The sequence below is a fragment of the Phocoena phocoena genome, chromosome 20 (assembly GCF_963924675.1).
Source record: "Phocoena phocoena chromosome 20, mPhoPho1.1, whole genome shotgun sequence".
Taxonomy (NCBI): Eukaryota; Metazoa; Chordata; class Mammalia; order Artiodactyla; family Phocoenidae; genus Phocoena; species Phocoena phocoena.
This window is the reverse complement of record NC_089238.1, coordinates 55,304,957-55,323,158: the sequence shown is the minus strand read 5'-3', so window position 1 is coordinate 55,323,158 and position 18,202 is coordinate 55,304,957. Positions and strand designations below refer to the sequence as shown.

The 18,202-nt window shown below is 53.7% G+C and overlaps 1 protein-coding gene across 2 annotated transcripts; it reads right to left on the bottom strand.

Annotated features, from left to right (window-relative positions):
- Nucleotides 1-4,525: 4,525 nt before the first annotated feature.
- KLHL36 (kelch like family member 36) lies at nucleotides 4,526-17,386 on the bottom strand. Of its 2 annotated transcripts, XM_065899294.1 has the most exons (5): nucleotides 17,260-17,386; nucleotides 14,718-14,796; nucleotides 9,233-10,306; nucleotides 7,281-7,438; nucleotides 4,526-5,236 (listed from the first exon to the last, which is right to left on the bottom strand). In XM_065899294.1, exons 2-5 carry the CDS (start codon nucleotides 14,778-14,780, stop codon nucleotides 4,681-4,683), a joined length of 1,851 nt encoding a protein of 616 aa, XP_065755366.1. In that variant the 5' UTR covers nucleotides 14,781-14,796; nucleotides 17,260-17,386; the 3' UTR covers nucleotides 4,526-4,680. The 2 variants fall into 2 exon arrangements, with proteins under 2 accessions (XP_065755366.1, XP_065755367.1); XM_065899295.1 differs by lacking the exons at nucleotides 7,281-7,438; nucleotides 17,260-17,386 and having other exon boundaries at nucleotides 4,681-5,236; nucleotides 9,264-10,306; nucleotides 14,718-14,780.
- Nucleotides 17,387-18,202: the final 816 nt, after the last annotated feature.

The following is an 18,202-nucleotide window of genomic DNA, read 5'->3' as shown; positions in this document are numbered from 1 at the left end:
GGTGTCATACAAATACAAAAGCAACAAATTAAAAAAAAGAGCACACACGTAATTACAGATTTCGGTAACAGTAGTAGCCAGAACATACCCAGTGAATTATCAATACTTAATCATCAAAGATCTTACTCATTTTGCAAGGGGGCTGGTAGTGATGATGGATTTCAGTTGGTCCAAAGGACTTTTCCTTCCATCGCAAGCAAACCTGTAAGGACGGCTCAAGTACTCTGAAAAGTGGAGTTCCTTTTCTCAAAGAAAACTGACACGGGAGGGTTCTTCTCCTCCGCCCCCCTCTACCACCAAAATCTGTACACTCATTCAACTCTTTTAACTAAGGCAACCAAAAGACAATTTCTTGAGACCCCCAAACACCCTGCGAAGCCACAAATTCTACCCATGTAAAAAGGGGAAAAAAAAAAAGAAATGAACGAGCTCCAAAACTCAGGGCAGTCACTCTGCAAAGTGCAGGATGGTTCACTGTTAACAGCTTTTGTGGATTTCATGTTAAAATGTCTCTTTAAAAGGAGGCGTGGAGGGGAGTGAATCAAGACCCAGCCATGCCCTGGGTTGAGGAACGACCTGTACTGGACAGGTGATATATGGATCAGCCCTCAGGTATCTTTTCAACTCTGCACACTGCTGAGGTAGGACCTTTGGAAGAAATGCACAACATCTCAGGGCGTTAAGAGTGTCCTCATCATAAAGCACTGCCCTTCTGCTCAGTTGGGGGGCCCAAGACAGTCACACTCCCGGGCCACGTGTGCCCTTACACAATTCAAGAGTTTGTATCAGATCGCAGCCACGGAGGAGAGTCACAGCCACAGGAGGTGGGCGAGACCCTGGTGCTGAACCGGGGACGCCTGCTGTCTAGCGCAAGCTCGAGGGGCCGGGGGGAGGTGGAGAACCCCGGCAGGCAACTACAAAAGGTTATTAGCAAATGGTATCAAAAAGTATCAAAACATTTCAAAAAACTTTAAAAACTGCCAGGCTTGGCGGACACACAGGGCAGGCTCTCTAAGCACCTGGAGGGCTGCCCTACATTTCAGAGGTTTATCCTGGAGATGGGGACTCTGCCCCCTTTCCCTCTGAAGATGCTCAGAATCTCCAGAGAGACAGCAAGGATGTCCACGCCACATGGCTGGAACTGCCCCTCCAGGTTTGGGACCAGTGGTCTGAGATTCTAGCCAAAAGTTCCGAGAGCCAAAAGCTAAGTGGCTGGCAGAGCCACGTGCCACGGAGGACCAGGATAAGAGGCGGAGGCTGCTAAGTCTACAAGGGGGTTGGGGTGGCAGGGTGCCGTCCTTTCCCTTCCCCTACGGCTGCAAATCACCCAAAGGTCACTCCTGGCTTGGGGGCCAGGCACTTTGAGCCACAGGTGAACTCACCTGGACTCAGAGTGGGACCTGGGAGGGACTCCACTTCCCTTTGGCATTTGGGTTCCCATCCCAAATTGAACACCCTTTAGGGTTGGCTTCTGGGGTTCCTATCATTCAGGTCGACTTATTCAGGGTCAAGGGGAGGGGCATTCAGAATATAAATACACACATGAGGTTTTCTGCTCAGATCAAGATCTAGAAGGAGTCCTACCTGGTACTCTAGATTTCTGAAGCAGCAGGATTTTGAAAATGCGAACTGAGCCACACACACAAGCAAGGTGCTGAGATAATCTCTGTGTATTTTAAACAGCAGAAAGACCACTGTAAGGAACGAGGATTCTTCAGCTTTTCTACTCTGCTTAAGCAAACAGGGTTCCAACTTGGGTGAGGATCAAACTCAAAAGCTACCACTAATATGAAGTTAAAACTCTAGTTCTTTAAAAGAAAAAAATCAGAACCTGAATAAAAGCCCACCAGGCTCATTCTGAAAGAGCAAAGTAAGATGATCCAAACATCGTCAAGGTTCTAGCAGAACAGCTCGGAGCGCTGAGTTTGACAGAATCATGGCAAAAGTTGCGGTTTCTGTCTCAACATGGCGGCCAGAACCCAAGCCTGCATCACCGTGGTTTGAAATCGCACTGTCGTGATTTTGCAGTTCTAACGGCCACCTGCGTAAGTACATCCCCAAGCTCTGCCCGCCTGGGTTACAAACCATTTTCTTCCGATCTTAGCTGCACTGCACGGCACGGTGACGTCCATCTTAAAACCACAGACGGCAGAGACCTGCTACAGTCCCACCACTCTGCTCTCCCTCATCCAGGCAGGCACAGCTCACGGGTCAGGACCCTGCGCTCCACGGACGCCAGCGAGCTCGAAAACCTTTCTTAGCGCAGTGGAGCCACTGCCAATAATCTGAAGTTCGTCTCCAAAAGGAAACTTCCTCGTCAACCCTACCTTTAAAGGAACACTCACCGTCTCAATCACGTTAGATTCCAAGGCGTGTAAATTACAAACATCCTTCACAGTGGTAAGGGAGACATCACAGAATAGTCGGTGCAGGACATGGTATGTTAACCCGCAAGGCACAAGAAAATCAGAATAGAGGCCAGCACTGCACCCTTATCCTGGGACACGTCCTGGAAGTCAAAAACACAACAGCTGGCTTAGGCTAAAAATTCGTGCCTGTCCGCTTCCCGAGGTCAAGGCCTTCCCCACTCCCCAAAGCACGCATGGCCTTTCCGTGTGCTCAGCCCAACCTGCCCCTGGATTCTGACTGAACGACCACCTTTCTGCTCATGACCTGGGCTGAGGTGGGGAGAACAGACCACAGGTTCTGTGCCTTCTAAAGGGTCTTCAAACGATGAAACCTTTCCTGGAACAGGAAGGGGGTAAGCTTATCCCAAAATTGGCAGTAGTTCTGCAAAACATGTTTCGAGGAGGGCTGGACTAGGTTTGAGGTAAAAGAAGGGTTTCGGGCTCAATGAAGTTTGGAAATGCTGGGTTGATGGAGGGTTAGCAGTTAATGCAGGACTCCTCAGAGCCTTTAATACACCTAAATGTTGTTTTAAAGAGCTCCAGGAAGATGGACAGTTTTTTGGTTTGACTGTTTGTATGCCTTGCAGAACCTCTCAGGAGTCTGGAAGCCTTTAGCGACTTCCATAGGCAGGGAACCAGCTAAATATGCAGACAGGTCGCCCGTCTCACGAGAGGGGGCAATCGTTTGGGTACCGAAGCTTTCAACTCGCAAGTGGCTCTCAGCTCTCCCGGTTACTAGAGAAAGAGGCCGATCAAAATCACAGTAAACCTTTGAGAGAAAGGAAAGGAAGTGTAGTAAAGAGACAAAAAAGGGAAGAAGAAGTGAACTGAGATCCTCCTTCTCGTAGCAGTGTTAACAATGCATCTGGAAGTGTTCTCGTCTCTGCAGTCAGATCTGCGCCTCAGTGTAGACCACTAAGGCCTCCCGTGGCTCGTGATTAAAACCCACCCCATGCCCATCGTCCTGGTGTGACACAGCGGCTTGGGCACGAGTCTCAAACTCTCCTTAAACGGCACACGCTACTGTCGCGAGTTCCGGTAACTGCAGGAACCGGGCCGGGCTGGGCTGGTCACGCATCTCACGAGGAGGTGCGGAATCCACTTTCACAGCTTATATAGACTGAGAGAGCTGAACCCCTGGGAGGAGACCTGCCCATTGTTTCATCTGTCACTTAATGAAGGGGGAAACAGCTCATGACTTGTTAAAGAAGTTGGCGCCCAGCACACAACTACTCGGCAGCGGACGGCCGCGACCAGGATCTGGCGCCGGAGTCGAGGGAGATGCTCGGACAAACTTCCCTTGTTGGGGATCCACGGGCCCTCACTCACTCGTGTGGAGCTTCCCGTGGCTTCTCAGAGCTGGAGTCACAGAAAACAATGGCACATTCTGCGGGCTCCCTTTCTCTTTCCTGAGTGATAAATGGAGATCTGTGGGGCTCAGTACATCGTAATGTGAGAAACAGCGGGTTCCAGAAAAAAGAAACAGTAAAAAGACGAGAGCACAAATCACAGAATAAGGCGCCCTTTTTTACCGTTCTTCCTTGATTACCGATCCCCTTTTAGAATTCGGGAAGACCACCAACCAGGAGAAACAGGATTATTTAGAAGCAGCAGTCATCTGAGCAAGAAATCCCAGTGGGGAGACCTCCCTGGTGCGAAGTCCCACCGCTCGCCTGACTGCCGGCGAGCTGGTGGCTCTCGGTCACGCAGGCACCCTCTATGGGTCTCTGTGCTCCACCTGGCATGTCGCCCTTGCCAATGATTTCCGAACATGGCCGACGCTCAGTAGTCCCAGGGACCGGCTAAAGGAGTTTCTAGGCTCCCCTACACCACTCCTGGTAGTTTCAGACTCGATAATTCTGAGGTGGGGCTCAGGAACTTGTTTTCTTCAAAGCTCAGCCAGGTTTGCGGAGGCGTGGACTAGGGAATCTGTAATGTCCCACCGCAGCCCTTCGTTTCGATAGGAAAATTTCTGCGTCACCCCTGCCCTGGTTGCTCTCTGGGGGCCCGTCGGGGGGGTCACCCATGGGGGTTCGCAACATGGGAAGCAGCCCTGCACAGACACAGGGGTCGCTCCTGCCTGGGCCCCGCTTTAATTATTCAGGCAAGATAATATGTCAAGTCATACAGAATATTTAATCGGTTACTGTGATATCATAGAAATACCAAGAATCATAAAAGTAAAAAAAGCTGCTAAGTCGTTGATAATGGTTCCGGGATTCTACCAAGGGGCTGCTGGTCTCCAGACGCGCCGTGGGCGGTGGCGGCGGCGTCACTGGCCGCGGTCCTGCGGCCTCTTGCCCTTGCCCTTCTTCTTCTTGTCCTCCAGCCGTGGCTTCAGGGCGCACACGCAGGCAGACACGCCGGCGATGGCCTTGGGCAGGTCGGTGCCCTTGCTCCACTTGTCCTTCTCGCGGTCGTAGACCTGCACCGTCTTGGAGAAGGCCGTGTTCTCCCAGCTGTAGCCGCCCAGGATGTAGATGCGGCCCTCCCACACGGCCACCCCCGACTCGCTATTGGCGTGCAGCAGTGGTGCCACGCGGGTCCACTGGTTGCACTGCGGGCTGTAGGCCTCCACGCCCAGCACGTCGAAGCGCTCCATGGACTCGAGGCTGTCGTCGCTGCCGCCGATGGAGTAGATGCTGTCCCCCAGGCTGCACATGCTGTGCCAGCCACGCGCCGTGGTCATGGGCCGCCGTTCTTCCCACACGTCTGTCCGGTGGTCGTAGCACAGCAGGTTCTTGCGGTAGGGGCCGATCTGGTAGTCGTGGCCCCCTGAGATGTACACGAAGTCTTTGTAGATGGTGCCCGCGTGGCCGTACGTGAACCTGTGGAGAGACAGATGGATGGACGGACCGGCAGAGACAGAGCGGGAGCTCAGTGCTGCGCAGGCTGGGCCTCTGTGAGCCGGGGACCCGGTCTTCTCCTCGGCAAAGTGGGGACAAGCTGCCCTCTGAGGGGGTGGTGAGGATGGGAGGGGGTGACAGATGGAGCAGGGCAGGTGACACACGGGCAGCTCTGTCCTCTCTCTGCCCATCTGAGAAGTAGGCATCATCACAAGACCGCATCTCTCTCATTAGGGCTAGAAACGCTACGCCACTGAGGCACACGTGTGACCCTGGTCCCATCACACATCAAGCAGGGCCTGCAACAAAGTGCAGCTCCAGTTACACGACAGTCTGGAAAAGTCAGCCCTAAAGGGACAGTAAATATCTGTGGCTACCAGCGGTTCAGGTGAAGCAGGGAGGGATGAAAAGATGGAGCTCGAGGGATTCTTCGGGCACTGGGACTATTCTGTACGACACTGTAATCATGGATACACATCATCATACACGTGTCAAAACCCGCAGAATGCACAACCCAGAGAGGGAGCCTAATGTAAAACCAGAGAGCTTAGCTAATGTATCGACTTTGGTGCATTAGCTGGAAATAATGTACCAGTGACTGCAACGGGGGAAGCTGGGTGCGCCTGGCAACCTCTGTACTTTCTGCTCAATTTTCTCTACACCTAAAATCGCTATAAAAAATGAGATCTATATAAAGACAAAGAAGAAATTACCAACAGCAAAAAAAAAGTGCACACAAAGGTGGAACTAAAAGGGAATGGCGTCACGACATTCAGGACGGTGATTCCTTAGCTGGAGGCGGGAAGCAAGCGGATGGGAGAAGAGCAAACGGGGCAAATGGGTCCCAGGCAGGTGGGCTACCGTGCAATGTCTTCGACTCTTGGGTTGGGCTGTGTGTTCGTGGAGGTCTCATTATACAAGTCAGTCAATGAATGAAAAAAGGTATGAGTAAACAAACGCAACAAATGTGGGGCATGCATGCCCTAATGACGGCAGCATCATGGATTATGTTTATTCCAACTCTGGACATCGATGGTCCACTTAGAAAAAATAACGATAGGGTTGTCGTCGCAATTAAGGTACACAAACCACCCTGGCTGGCCTAGAGAAAGTGACAGTGGCAGATACTCTTAAGTAATTAAGTCTCACTTCTCCATCTGTAAAGTGGGATGGTACACAAGACCTGAACCTGGGAGAACACAGGTCTTGGTTTGCCTAGGACAGGGTCAGGATTTATACGGTTGAGCTCTCCGTTCACGGTCATTCGGGTTTGGGTAATCAATGACATGGGTTATTACCCACCCCACTGGATCACTGTGGATATCAAGGGACTCATCACATCAAGCACATGGCCAGGCTGGCACGTGGTGATCAACAGCTACTATCATGATCGTCCAATCGTCTTATCCACAGGTGTCCAGGTGTTACTTCATCGGCTTCTTGGAACCTTTACCTGAAGGTGGTAGTTACTGTGGGGTGGGGGGGAGGGGCGGGGACTGGAGGAGCCGTGCAGCTTCTACTACAGGGAGCTGCTCAAATAAATGGCAGGCACCTCTGCTAAGCCCGTGACAGTAGCAAATGCAGTGAGCGGACACCCTGACAGGGTGGTACTGACATCACATCCCCTTTAGAGATGAGGAAAAAGAGAGAGTGTGCAGTGAAGACACTTGCTGGAGTCAGATGGAGGATAGAGAACCCTCACCCTCTGTACTCCTCCTGCCCAAAGTCAGAGGGATTTGCAGTAAATCTCTCACTCTCTGAACTCAGCACTCATTTCCCCGAAACTCACGAAGTGAAGAGATTCAGAGACAGAGGGATGTTTGTCTCAGTGGCAGAGCTGACACTTGCACTCCGACGGCCCAGAACAGGCACCCTGACAACCATGCCCTCTGCTCCCCACGCTGTTTTTACAAGCCAGGAGATTCTTCCTGGAATTGGAAGGCCCAAGTATCCAGAAAGGGAGGTGGGCTCAACTGTAACCCCAAAGCCTCCACGTCTGTAGGGTCTGCCACAAAACCCCAATCACCTTGGCAAGCCGGCCACATAGGACCAGGAGTCGGTCTTGGGACTGTAGGTCTCTACCGACGAGAGAGCTCCATTCTCATTCCGGCCGCCGACGGCCACCAGCATGTCTTCGATGGAGGCCAAGTAGAAATCCACGCGGCGCTGGTTCATGGAGGCCACCTGCGGAGGCGAGACACCTGTACCTTCCCTTCCCCAAACTCGAGTCAGCGTCAACATCCAGCACCGCATCCCCAAACATGCTCCATGAAAGGCACAGCCCCGGAAGGTGAGGTGGTGGCCACATGAGCCTGGGGAAGGGAGCCAAACCTGAAGAAAGGGGGGCTCTGTAGGCGGGATTTCTCAGGGCCCCCAGGACCCTCGAGACCTTGTGAATCCCCAAGAGGGGGACGGAGAATTCACTTCCCCAAACCTGTCTGGCCACGTGGCTGACCTTGTGGACTGGAATTCTGCAGCACACAGGTCAGAACTGCTAATGTAGTGGTTTCCTGAAATAAAAGTTCATCTTTCCCCTCACCCCCCCCCAACAATCAGGTATTTTAAAACTTAATGCTGGGGCTTCCCTGGTGGCGCAGTGGTTGAGAGTCCGCCTGCCGATGCAGGGGACGCGGGTTCGTGCCCTGGTCCGGGAAGACCCCACATGCCGCGGAGCGGCTGGGCCCATGAGCCATGGCCGCTGAGCCTGCACGTCCGGAGCCTGTGCTCCGCAACGGGAGAGGCCACAACGGGAGAGGCCACAGCAGTGAGAGGCCTGCGTACCGCAAAAAAAAAAAAAAAAAAACCAAAAAAAAAAAAACTTAATGCTGATTCTCATCCGTGTTGATGGGCAGAAAGTGGTGCTCCACAGAAAGTTAGCAATGGAAGACCCAAGTCTTTCTCTTTCTTTTCTAAATCATCCAAGCAGAACACATGAATGAACATGGTCCTGCAGGAGCCCATGTCAGGCTGCGACCGCGATGAAGGTTTGGAGGACGGGCTTCAAAGCTGCAAGCCTCCTTCTACTGCAAGTGCAAGACTTACACCTTGGTTTTAGAGTTTTGAGAATAAAATCAAAAGGTCACCCAAGTCCCTTCTGAGCCTTGAGCTCAGAAAAGCACCGAGTTAAGTAAGAAGACTGAGGTGTGAGTATAAAGATTGAGACAGACTTTCACGGGTGGCCATCTGGTTCTTGGGAGGAAAGGAGCACATGTGCCCATCAACGTGAGCTACAACCACTGACCCTGAAGGGTCAGCATCCCCCCACCCGTTTCCAAAGGGAGAAGCTGAAATTTGGAGCGGGCAAGGACCCGGTCTGAAACCCCCAGCTACCATCTAGCCAAGCTGGGGCGCGAAGCTGGGTCTGACATCAAGACCCAGGCCTGTCCTGGAATCAGCTGGCACACCTGCCGAAGGGCCACGACTCCCAGCAGGTGTGAGCCTTCGTGGCCCCCTTGACCAGCTCCAAACCTGCCCCAAAGAGGAACTCAGCGGAGACTCTGAGACACGGGGAGGTTGTCAGAACCCTGGGTCAATCTTCCAGACCGGTGTCATCCAATATGGTAGCCACTAGCCTCGTGTGGCCATTTACACTCAGATGTAAATTAGTGATAATGAAATAAAATGGAAAACTCAGTTCTTCAGTCCCACGGGCCATGTTTCAAGCGCTCAACTGCCACACGCAGCTGGTGGCTACCATATCGGACGGCGCAGATGAAGAACGGTTCTGTCGGTGAAGAAAGTTCTACTGCACAGCGATGCTCTGGACGCCGACCGTCCCTGCAGAAGGTGGCCGGTCAGCCCTCACCGCCCCCAACCGGGGCGGTGGTGGAATGACGTGGCTTGTCACTTTATCGTCACACCTCATTCAGAAGCAGGGTGGTGGTCAAGGCCCGAGAGAAGGGGGTAGGGGGCAGTCAAGGCTAAGGTTAAGGAGATCAAGTCCTCAAGAGTAAAGAAATAATCTGGCTTTAATCTCACCTTGATCCACTGTTTACAGCGGGGGTCATACCTATAAAGAAGATTGGATGCCGCATCCCCTCCGTTGTCCCGCGAGAAGCTGCCGCCAGCGATGAAGATGAACCCCCCCAGCACGGCGACGCAGTGGTGGCTCCGCCGGGCCGGCAGGGGTGTCTCCTTGACCCACTGCTCGCTCTGGGCGTCCAAGTAGCAGGTGTCGTCGCTGAGCTCCAGACACCGCTCGGAGACCTCGCCGCCCACAAACAGCAGGCACTCCTGGGTGGTGCGGAGGGCCGTGCGCTTGGTCTGCATGACCGGCTGGGCCGCCAGGCTGTTGTGGTAGCGCACGGCCTCCTCGATGAAGCCCTCGCAGTTGGCCTCGCGGGGCAGCAGTGAGCACACGGCCGGCTTGACGCGGTGCAGCAGGTCGTTCTTGGGGATGAGCGGGAAGTGGATGTTCTCCAGCACCTGGTAGGCGTGGGCCTCGCGCTCGGGCCGCTGCGTCAGCCACTGCAGGGCTGCCTGCAGCAGGTCGTGCTCGCACTCCCGCTGCACCTGGCTGCTGCCCAGGTAGGCGCACAGCTTCTGCACGGAGACGTTCTGCAGGAAGTCGGGAGTGAAGGACAGCGTGCCGAAGCGGCTGAGGATGAAGCCGTCAAGGAAGGCGTCCAGCCGCCTGAGGCTGTAGATGGAGGCCAGCTTCTGCAGGTACAGGTAATTGTCCTCACTCACCTCCTGCTCCAGGTACTCACAGCAGAAGTCCACCACCGTCCAGATCTGCAGCAGGTGGGCCGTCTCCAGGACGTAGTCGATGTTGCCACCGTCCAGCACCAGCTCCCCGCCGTACAGGAAGTCCACCACGGCCTTGAGCCCGACGTAGGAGGCGCCGATCAGCTCCACCTCCTTCTGGAAGGCCTCGCGCATGCCGAGGGTGAACATGGAGTTGAAGTAGTCACTGCACACGGCCAGCAGGTTGCGGTGGGCTGGCACGCGCTGCTCGTCGGCCACCAGGACCACGTCGCAGAAGAGGCCACACAGGCGCTGCTCGTTCAGCCGCTGTAGCACAGTGCTTGAGTGGTCGGCCCAGCGGTACGCCTGCGGTGGCGGTGGAGAGCGCGCGTCAGGAGGGGAGGGGGCCGCCAACCCGCCCCCATACCGCAGAGGCCCAGCTAGCGCTACGCGACCAGCACTGACATTCAGTGGAATGAGAGAACAGGCACCAAGGTGTCAGAGCACCTCGCAGAAAGTCAGGGTGTTTCCCTGTACGTGTGCATGTGTGTTTGTATATTTCCTTTCTTCCCTTCTTTACAAATAAAAATTTTAACTCAATCTTTCTTTTTCCCTTTGTTTCGTTTTCCCTCTCTCCTCCTTCTTTGTGAACGGAATTCCCCGAAGTTTCCTTCCTTCCCTGTCTCTCTTTCCTTCTTAGTGTGTGTGGGTCACGGCACATAGGTTCGAAAACGCTTTCCTATCGGGAGGGTGAAGTTGCCTGGGGTGTGGCCTCTCAAGTCGGACAGAAGCTGGTGGAACCCCAGCTCCACTGCTCTGCAGCTGTGTGACCTGGGTGAGTCACGAGCAGCCTCTGAGCCTTGGCTCCTGGTCTCCCCCAGGTTTGGTGCGGGGGAGGGGTCAGGAGCCAGAACATAGCACAGAGCTGGCCCGAGGACAGCGGGAGCAAAGTCAGCAGCTGTGACCGTCAGTTCCCACGGAGTCGCGGTGCCGACAGTTATGCTACAGAGACCAGTCCAGGGAGCTAGAGGGTCCCAGAGACTGCAATATATCCAGACTAACGTGCTCTTACTTTCAGGGGAATCTTACTTTCAGAAACACGGCTTCAACAGTCACTGCCAGAAAATGTATGTCAACTGCAGGAACGCTGTCTTTTCCCGGGAGCTGTATGTGCCGCAGACCGCACTGTGCGCTCGCCTGTACACTCTCATTTGAGCATCCCAGGAACCCTCCGACGGAACGTCAGTTGTAACCCCCTTATTCCAGATGAGGAAAAGTGAGCTTCAGAGAGACTAAGGAACTTGCCCCAAGTCCCACAGGGACTGAGGGGCAGGGCTGGGACTTGAACCTAGGTTTGATCCCAGAGCGCAAACCTTTAATCACCACGCTACACTGGAATTAATGAATCTATTAATATGAATAGTTAATAGGAATTAATTCAATAAATTCAGGTCGGTGGACATTGCTTGACTGTTATCTGCCTGCCCTGGGCTTTTGAAGATGCAAAGAAAAATCAGACCCAGACAACGGTTTCTATACCCCGGAAGAACTAATCAGGATATTTCACACTGCTTTATTTATTCCCTATAAAAACAAGAAGAAAATTCAACATATGGAAAAACAGACCATTCAGAAATACCAACTACGTAGCAGGGCGATTCAGGGACGATTGGGGAAAGGGGCGGGGTGGGCATTAAGCCCGAGGGGAAGTGGTGGTGGAAAGGAAGACAGGTGGGTGAGGGCTCAGCAGGTGTGAGCAGCTGGGTGACTGGTGCACAGGTCCTTCTGGGTTACTTCTCAACATGTGTCCTACGGCAGGGGGGTGGTTTTTTCTTCCCTTCCAAATCTGCTCCTTACCACCTCCGATGCATTAGTAATTGGGGCACTTTATTTCCCGGGCCAATTCCCACATCAATCGCTGTCTGTGCAACAGTCTCGGGCAATGTCCTCACATTCTGAGGGTACCAAACAGACGTTCCCTAAAGCTTCCTTCCCTTCCCAGTTTACAGAGCCAAGCTCTCCTACCTTACATTACAGGATGGTTTCCTGAAGGTCCATATACACAGGTATCCCCCTCTATCCTGGTTATTCAGAGAGAGCCAGGCTGGCCTGGTCTGGGCTTCAACACATATTGGCTTGGGGCCCCTCTTGGGTGCGGACTGAAGGCAATGAAAAAGGCACTACAGCGGCAAGCTACCGAGTAACAGTGAAGGCTAGTGTCCTAGAGAAGCAAGTGAGGGGCATCAGGTGGGCTGTCAGCCCACCCCGGGCTCCTGGTTGTTTCCAAGCTGGTGAGGGTGCTGGAATTACCCCGCTTAAAAAGGGGCACACACGCCCCCAGGCTACCGCGTGAAAAGGGAAACAGCCCTGGGGAGGGGCGGGGACTGGGGAGAGCCCCAGATGACAGCTACCAGGGGGGCCACCTGCTGCAGCGAGCCAGGGCAGGGGAGACGGCGGCCACTGTTTCTACAGCTGGGTCTCCAGGCTAAGTGGGCACGTTTAATTCTTTACCTGGGTCTTGACTACAGCCCATTTCTGGTTATTTAGTACAGCAGCAGAGACCAGAACTAAAAACAGACAAACATGACTTCCCAACATTAAACTGGCATCAGTAACTGAGTTGCAACATTTCATATAATTTAGAAACTCCGACCTGCAACATTCTCCAGTGGTATTAACCTGTTCATTCGTTTCTTACTTTAGCACCTTAATCAGGTGAAGAAACTCAGGATCTGACACTGGGCGGAAAGCACGTATGGGGTATCTTATATTAGAAAAGAACTCAGGGACTTCCCTGGCGGTCCAGTGGTTAGGACTCCGTGATTCTACTACAGGGGGCACGGGTTCGATCCCTGGTCAGGGAACTAAGATCCTGCAAGCTGCGTGGCATGGCCAAATAAATAAATAAACAAACTAAATAAATAAATAATTAAAAAATAAAAAAATTCAGCATCAAAGTGGATCAACACATTTTAGAGCAGATAAATGAACAGCGGCCGCCACACAATGGAAGACTCCACCGCTCCGAGAAGGGCACGATCTACCCGCACATGCAGCAACCAGGCCGAACCTCAGAGGCTGGGTGACAAGAGTAACGAGCCAGGCACCCCGGGGACCCACCCCGACTCCATTTATATAAGTTCAAGGGCAGGCAAAACTGCAGGGCTGGAAGCTGGGCGAGTGGCTGTCTTGATTGTAGGGGCTGGCAGGGTTTGATAATGTTCTTTATCTGGGTGTGTTCAATGTCTAGAAAATCAAGGGTACATTATGATTTGGGCACTTTTTAAATATAAAGAGTTAGGAACATAAATACAATGAACCAAGGGACAGAGAAGCCTATTCCTAAAAGCTTCAATTCAGAGAGAGACAAGCTCAGAATCTGGCTTGGAGACACAAAGATTTCTAGTGCTGCCGAACTTAGAAAGCTACGCTGTCTCTGCAGCCAAGCTCCCGGACAAAGCCCCTTTGAGTCAGCAGCAAGACCCTTCTGGGGTTTCACAGTAGATAAAGCCGAGCTTTGGCAAGAGTCTTCTCAGTCAACTCAAATGGAAACACGAGAGCATTTCTCAGGAGGACCAACCTCCCCTGAAAATTACACCCCGTTTTTCTTTTTTACACACCTGTCGAACCTCGTTCCCCCTTCTTCTCCTCTTATCTATAGGCTGCTCCGAACTCCCTTTATCCAAAATGGTATTTCTTCATCTTTTTTTCAGTCTGCTTTTAAGATATTTTTTTCCTATATAGCTTGCCATGTCATTTTAACACATAATATATAGTCTATATATCTGTGCGTGTATTATATGTATAGCTTTATACTTTAAAAGAGCAAAATTCTTTCCAGACCCCCAAGAACCCATTTCATCTCCTTGTAAGCAATATCAGCCCCATGGAGAGTGCATGATCTACGGTAAACATGACATTTAATCTTCAAAAAAGGACACTTTAAAAAAATTCCCTGGCGGTCCAGCGGTTAGGACTCTGTACTTTCACTGCCGAGGGCCAGGGTTCAACGCGTGGTCGGGAGACTAAGATCCCACAAGCTGCAGTGCGGCCGAAAAAATAAATAAAAAATAAATAAAGAAAAGGGTGTTATTAATATTCATAAAGAGACGGGTGTGAATTGGGACTGTCTTACCAACTGGTCCCCCAAACCTTATCTACAGCAGCTGTGGGGAAAGGGGCCACTCCAAGTCACCTGAAGAGTTTGCTAAAGGTACAGATTTGCAGGTCCTGCTCTGAGATTTTAATTTAGCATGTCTGGGGTGGGGCCGGGCATATGCACTTCTCATGAGACACCTGCCCCCTCCCCGTCTCCCAGGGTAAGTCTGATGTAGTCGGTGTGCATCCCACCCTCACTGGCTCCTAGGGTCTCAGAAGGTCACGACCGGGGAAGACTCTGGGCCCTTAACATCCAGGTATACAAAGTGTTGCCCCCACTATAAGGCTGTGGACTGGCTTCTCCACGGACACAGCCTTGGATTTTTTGAGCCCCAAGTGGAAAGAGAAATCCCACGGCGTCCACCCTGTCCTGTAGATGCCAGGTGTGGGATAAACGAGTCAAGTTGTGTTTCTAACATCCCTCGCACCCCCCAACCCCTGCTCTCTCTGATTTTATGATTTTTCCACTCCTTGCCTGTGCCACCTCTAGTCATTGTTAAGGAGATTAACACCGACACCAAGGACAGAAAATCAGTCTCCGCAATAAGAATGAGCTCATCAGAAGAATCTCATGCTTCTTTGGCAATGTGCACAGGCGGTGAGCGACCCATTCACAGACCTTTGAAGATTCGCTGATCTTGGACGGCCGAGACACTCGCGTCTGCCGGCTTCCCTCCATCATAAACAAGATCGCAGCCCTGCGACAAGAACAGGACTTCTGAGCGTGTAGTAATAACTCGAGGTCATTCATGAATCGCAGGCTCTGCTGGCAGGTATCAGTGACAGCAAGAGCGAAACAGTCACATGGAGGAAAGAGGGAGAAAAAACTGTACTACAAAGAACTCCCTTACTCTGAGAGCTGGAAAAATCAGAGGGTTAGAATCAGATAGAACATTTAATGAGTGTTCCCTTTTCACCTCATCACGTCTTTTAGCCCACCTCCTACAAGTACCTACCTTTGGATGCTTGAGCTGAATTAGGCCTTTTTGAGAGATCAAGATTATAATGACAACAGTTATCATTTCAGAACCCAGACTATGACCCTGGAACCAAGCTGACATGTGCTATCTCATTAAACTCCCACAACTATCTCGCTGGGCTGATGTCACTTAACCCATTTTATCGATGAGGATATTGAGTTCAAGGTCACAAAGCTAGTGAATGGCTGGGAATCAAACCTGAGTCTGTCCGGCTTCAAAACTGGACAGACATGGGCCCTTCACTGGGATGCCTGGTTGAACGTGGCCTAATCTTTAAAAATCTCATACTTTTAAAATTTCATGAAGTTAAGGATATGATGCAGTGACGGCTACCAAGGATAAAATACGTTCTAGACACAGGCACTGTCTTAAGTGCTTTCTGTGTCTGATTTAGTCCCCACAACAAGCCCACCAGGACAGCTCTATTATTACCCTCAGTTTATAAAGGAAGAAGCTGACGGCAGTGAGGGGAAGTAACTTGCCCAGCGTCACACACAGGAAGAAGCAGACCTAAGGAGGCTTTCCTGCTCTCAATCCCTGGGCTATTTCATTTGACCATTAAAAAAATGCCCACAGGCAGGAAACCTCTGCAGGGGGAGCCCATGCCCCGGCTGGAACATGCAGGATAAACTTGACCAGGCAACTTAAACTTCTGTAGACTTCATGGTTGAATCTACGGACTGGGCTGGTGCATCAGGGGATGTTAAGGTTTCTTCCAGCTTTGAAAAGTCAAGCACAGAGCCGGGCTTTGGGGGACCTTGGAGGATGGGGGGCACACAGAGGAAGGATTAAGCTAGCAATATGGGCACAAGTCGCATACTGGGACTGAGGGTTTAAGGAGGAATTCTTCCCTCTGCTAGCGGAGTTGAAAAGAGTCAATCTGTTACCTACTGAACACACAGCCTTTGTTAAAAAGGAACAAGGTGCCAAGGAGTCAGCTCTGTGTCAAGGTAATCAGGGACACCCAGAGGGGGCTCCAGCGCTCCCACGGAGGATGGGGGGACAAATCCAGGCACGGTCCACCCTGCCAGCTCCCTGGGGGGAAGGAAGGGACAACGAGATTTCTCTCGACAAACTAGCAACTTTGTGACAAAGACCAGCTGTCTCCACCCCTGTCCTTTCTGTCTGCTCCTAGGATGCTGGGGGGCTCAGAGACGGAAGAGAAGGACACCAGCATCCAACCTACTGCTCACCCCTGACTTCCTTGTTTCACCTTCACCCTCTGAGACAGGTGCCACCATCGTTTCTGACACCCAGGCTCAGGTGGCCGTGCGGCCCCGCCCAAGGTCACACAGCAGACAGTCTGCACCACCGCAGGCAGCCAGCCAGGGCTCAGGTCTGCCTTTAGTGCTAAGAGCTTTCTTTTCTAGGCCAAGATTTCTAAAGAGAGTATCCCCTTGTGGAGGCTCCCTTTTGTCTGCGGGAAAGTGGTCTGGGGCTCACTGCTACAGGAGCGTGGATATTAGCTGCCTCCTGTGCTTTCTGCAAGCAGGTGAGGGCTCAAGGCCACACGCAGGGACGGTGGCGATCCCCAGTGAGGCGTAAAAGGTCTTTTAGTAAACACGGGAACCGAGGCCGCGTCCGTACGGGAGGGTCCCCACGGAGCCTCCTCTCCCGGCTCCTTCCCCGGGTTTCGACCCTGAACGTGCCCGACCGCACCGCTCGGGGAAACAGCGTCGTGGAGGTGGACGCGGACGCGGACGCCCGCCGGCACCCACCCATCCCGGGTCTCGCCCGCAGGGTCTCCGGGGACGCCTCTGTCGCTCGCTCGGACCCAGCACCCCCTGGCGGAACCGTCGGCACAACGGCCGCCCGGGCGGGCTCGAGCCGGCTGCGAGGAGGCGGAGCTGGGTTGCGCCCGGGGCTGGCGCCCGCGGCGGGACGCGAGGACAGTCACTCACCTGGGCCGCGCGGGCCGGCCGCACAGGCCGCACCTGTCTCACCTGAGGGGGCGGCGGCCCCCTCTTCACCCCCCACCCCGGCCCCTTGGCGGCCCCTCCGCTCGCCCCCGGCCCCGCGGTCCACCCCCCGAGCACAAAGAGATCCCGTGGGCGGAACCGGGTCGCAGCTCGCGGGGCCGGGGACCCTCCCGAGGCAGGCCCACCCCCCGCCCCGGCCCCGGTCCCCGGACGGCGCGCGGCTCTCGGCCCGGGCAGGAGCGGGGCGCGCGCGGAGGCCCACCTGGGAGGGCGCGCTACGGGCGCGGCGCGGGGATTCCGAGCGGCGGGGCCGGGCGGGCGGGGCGGCGGGGCCCGGGCGTCGGAGCCCGTGGGCCGGCCGGGTGCGCGGCCATGGCTCCGCCAGGAAGTGCGAGGCCGAGGGCGGAGGCGCGCGCGGCCAATGGCGGCGGCCGGGAGGGGGTGGGCTCTGGCGGCGCGGGGGCGGGGCCTGCCCCAGGCGGGCGGGGCCTGCGCGGGGGCCTGGGGGGCGCGGCGTCCTCGCCCAGCCTCGCCCAGCTGTCCACCCGGCCGCAGGACTCGCTTGTGGCCCAGGCGGGCCACTCACAATCACACACCGCGAAATTCCTACTGGGTGTCGCCCGCCGTCTTAGGCGCGGGGACACGGCGTGGAGGGACAGGCACGGTCCCGGGCCTGGGGGACCGGAGTGCTGGGAGGGGCCATCGCGGTGGCACCTTCGCACCCTCACCTCCTTCCAGCCTTAGCTCGGTCGGCCTCTGCGTTCACCCTACGGTGAGTCCTTCGCTGACCCCGTGATTAAAGTCACCATCCCTCTCTCCTAACCCGGTTTCCAGCTTTCCGCTTCACTTAGCTTTTACCACCGTCTAATCTTCTGAATCATTTCCTTGTTCATTTGACTTATTGTCTCTCTCCCCCACTAGAAACCCTCCAGGGCAGGGTTTACTGTCGGTTTTATTCCTGGCTGGGCCCCCAAGGCTGGCACCTAGTAGCCACTCAATAAATTTTCGAGGAATGAATGAGTTTAACCATCACGGATCTATCCTTGTCAAACTGATGCTACAGCTTGGATACACCTTGAAAACATTATGCTAAGTGAAATAAGTCAGACACAGAAGGACACATATTGTATGAGTCCATTTATATGAAGTGTCCAGAACTGGCAAGTCCATAGAGACAGAAAGATTAGTGGTTATCCAGGGCTAAC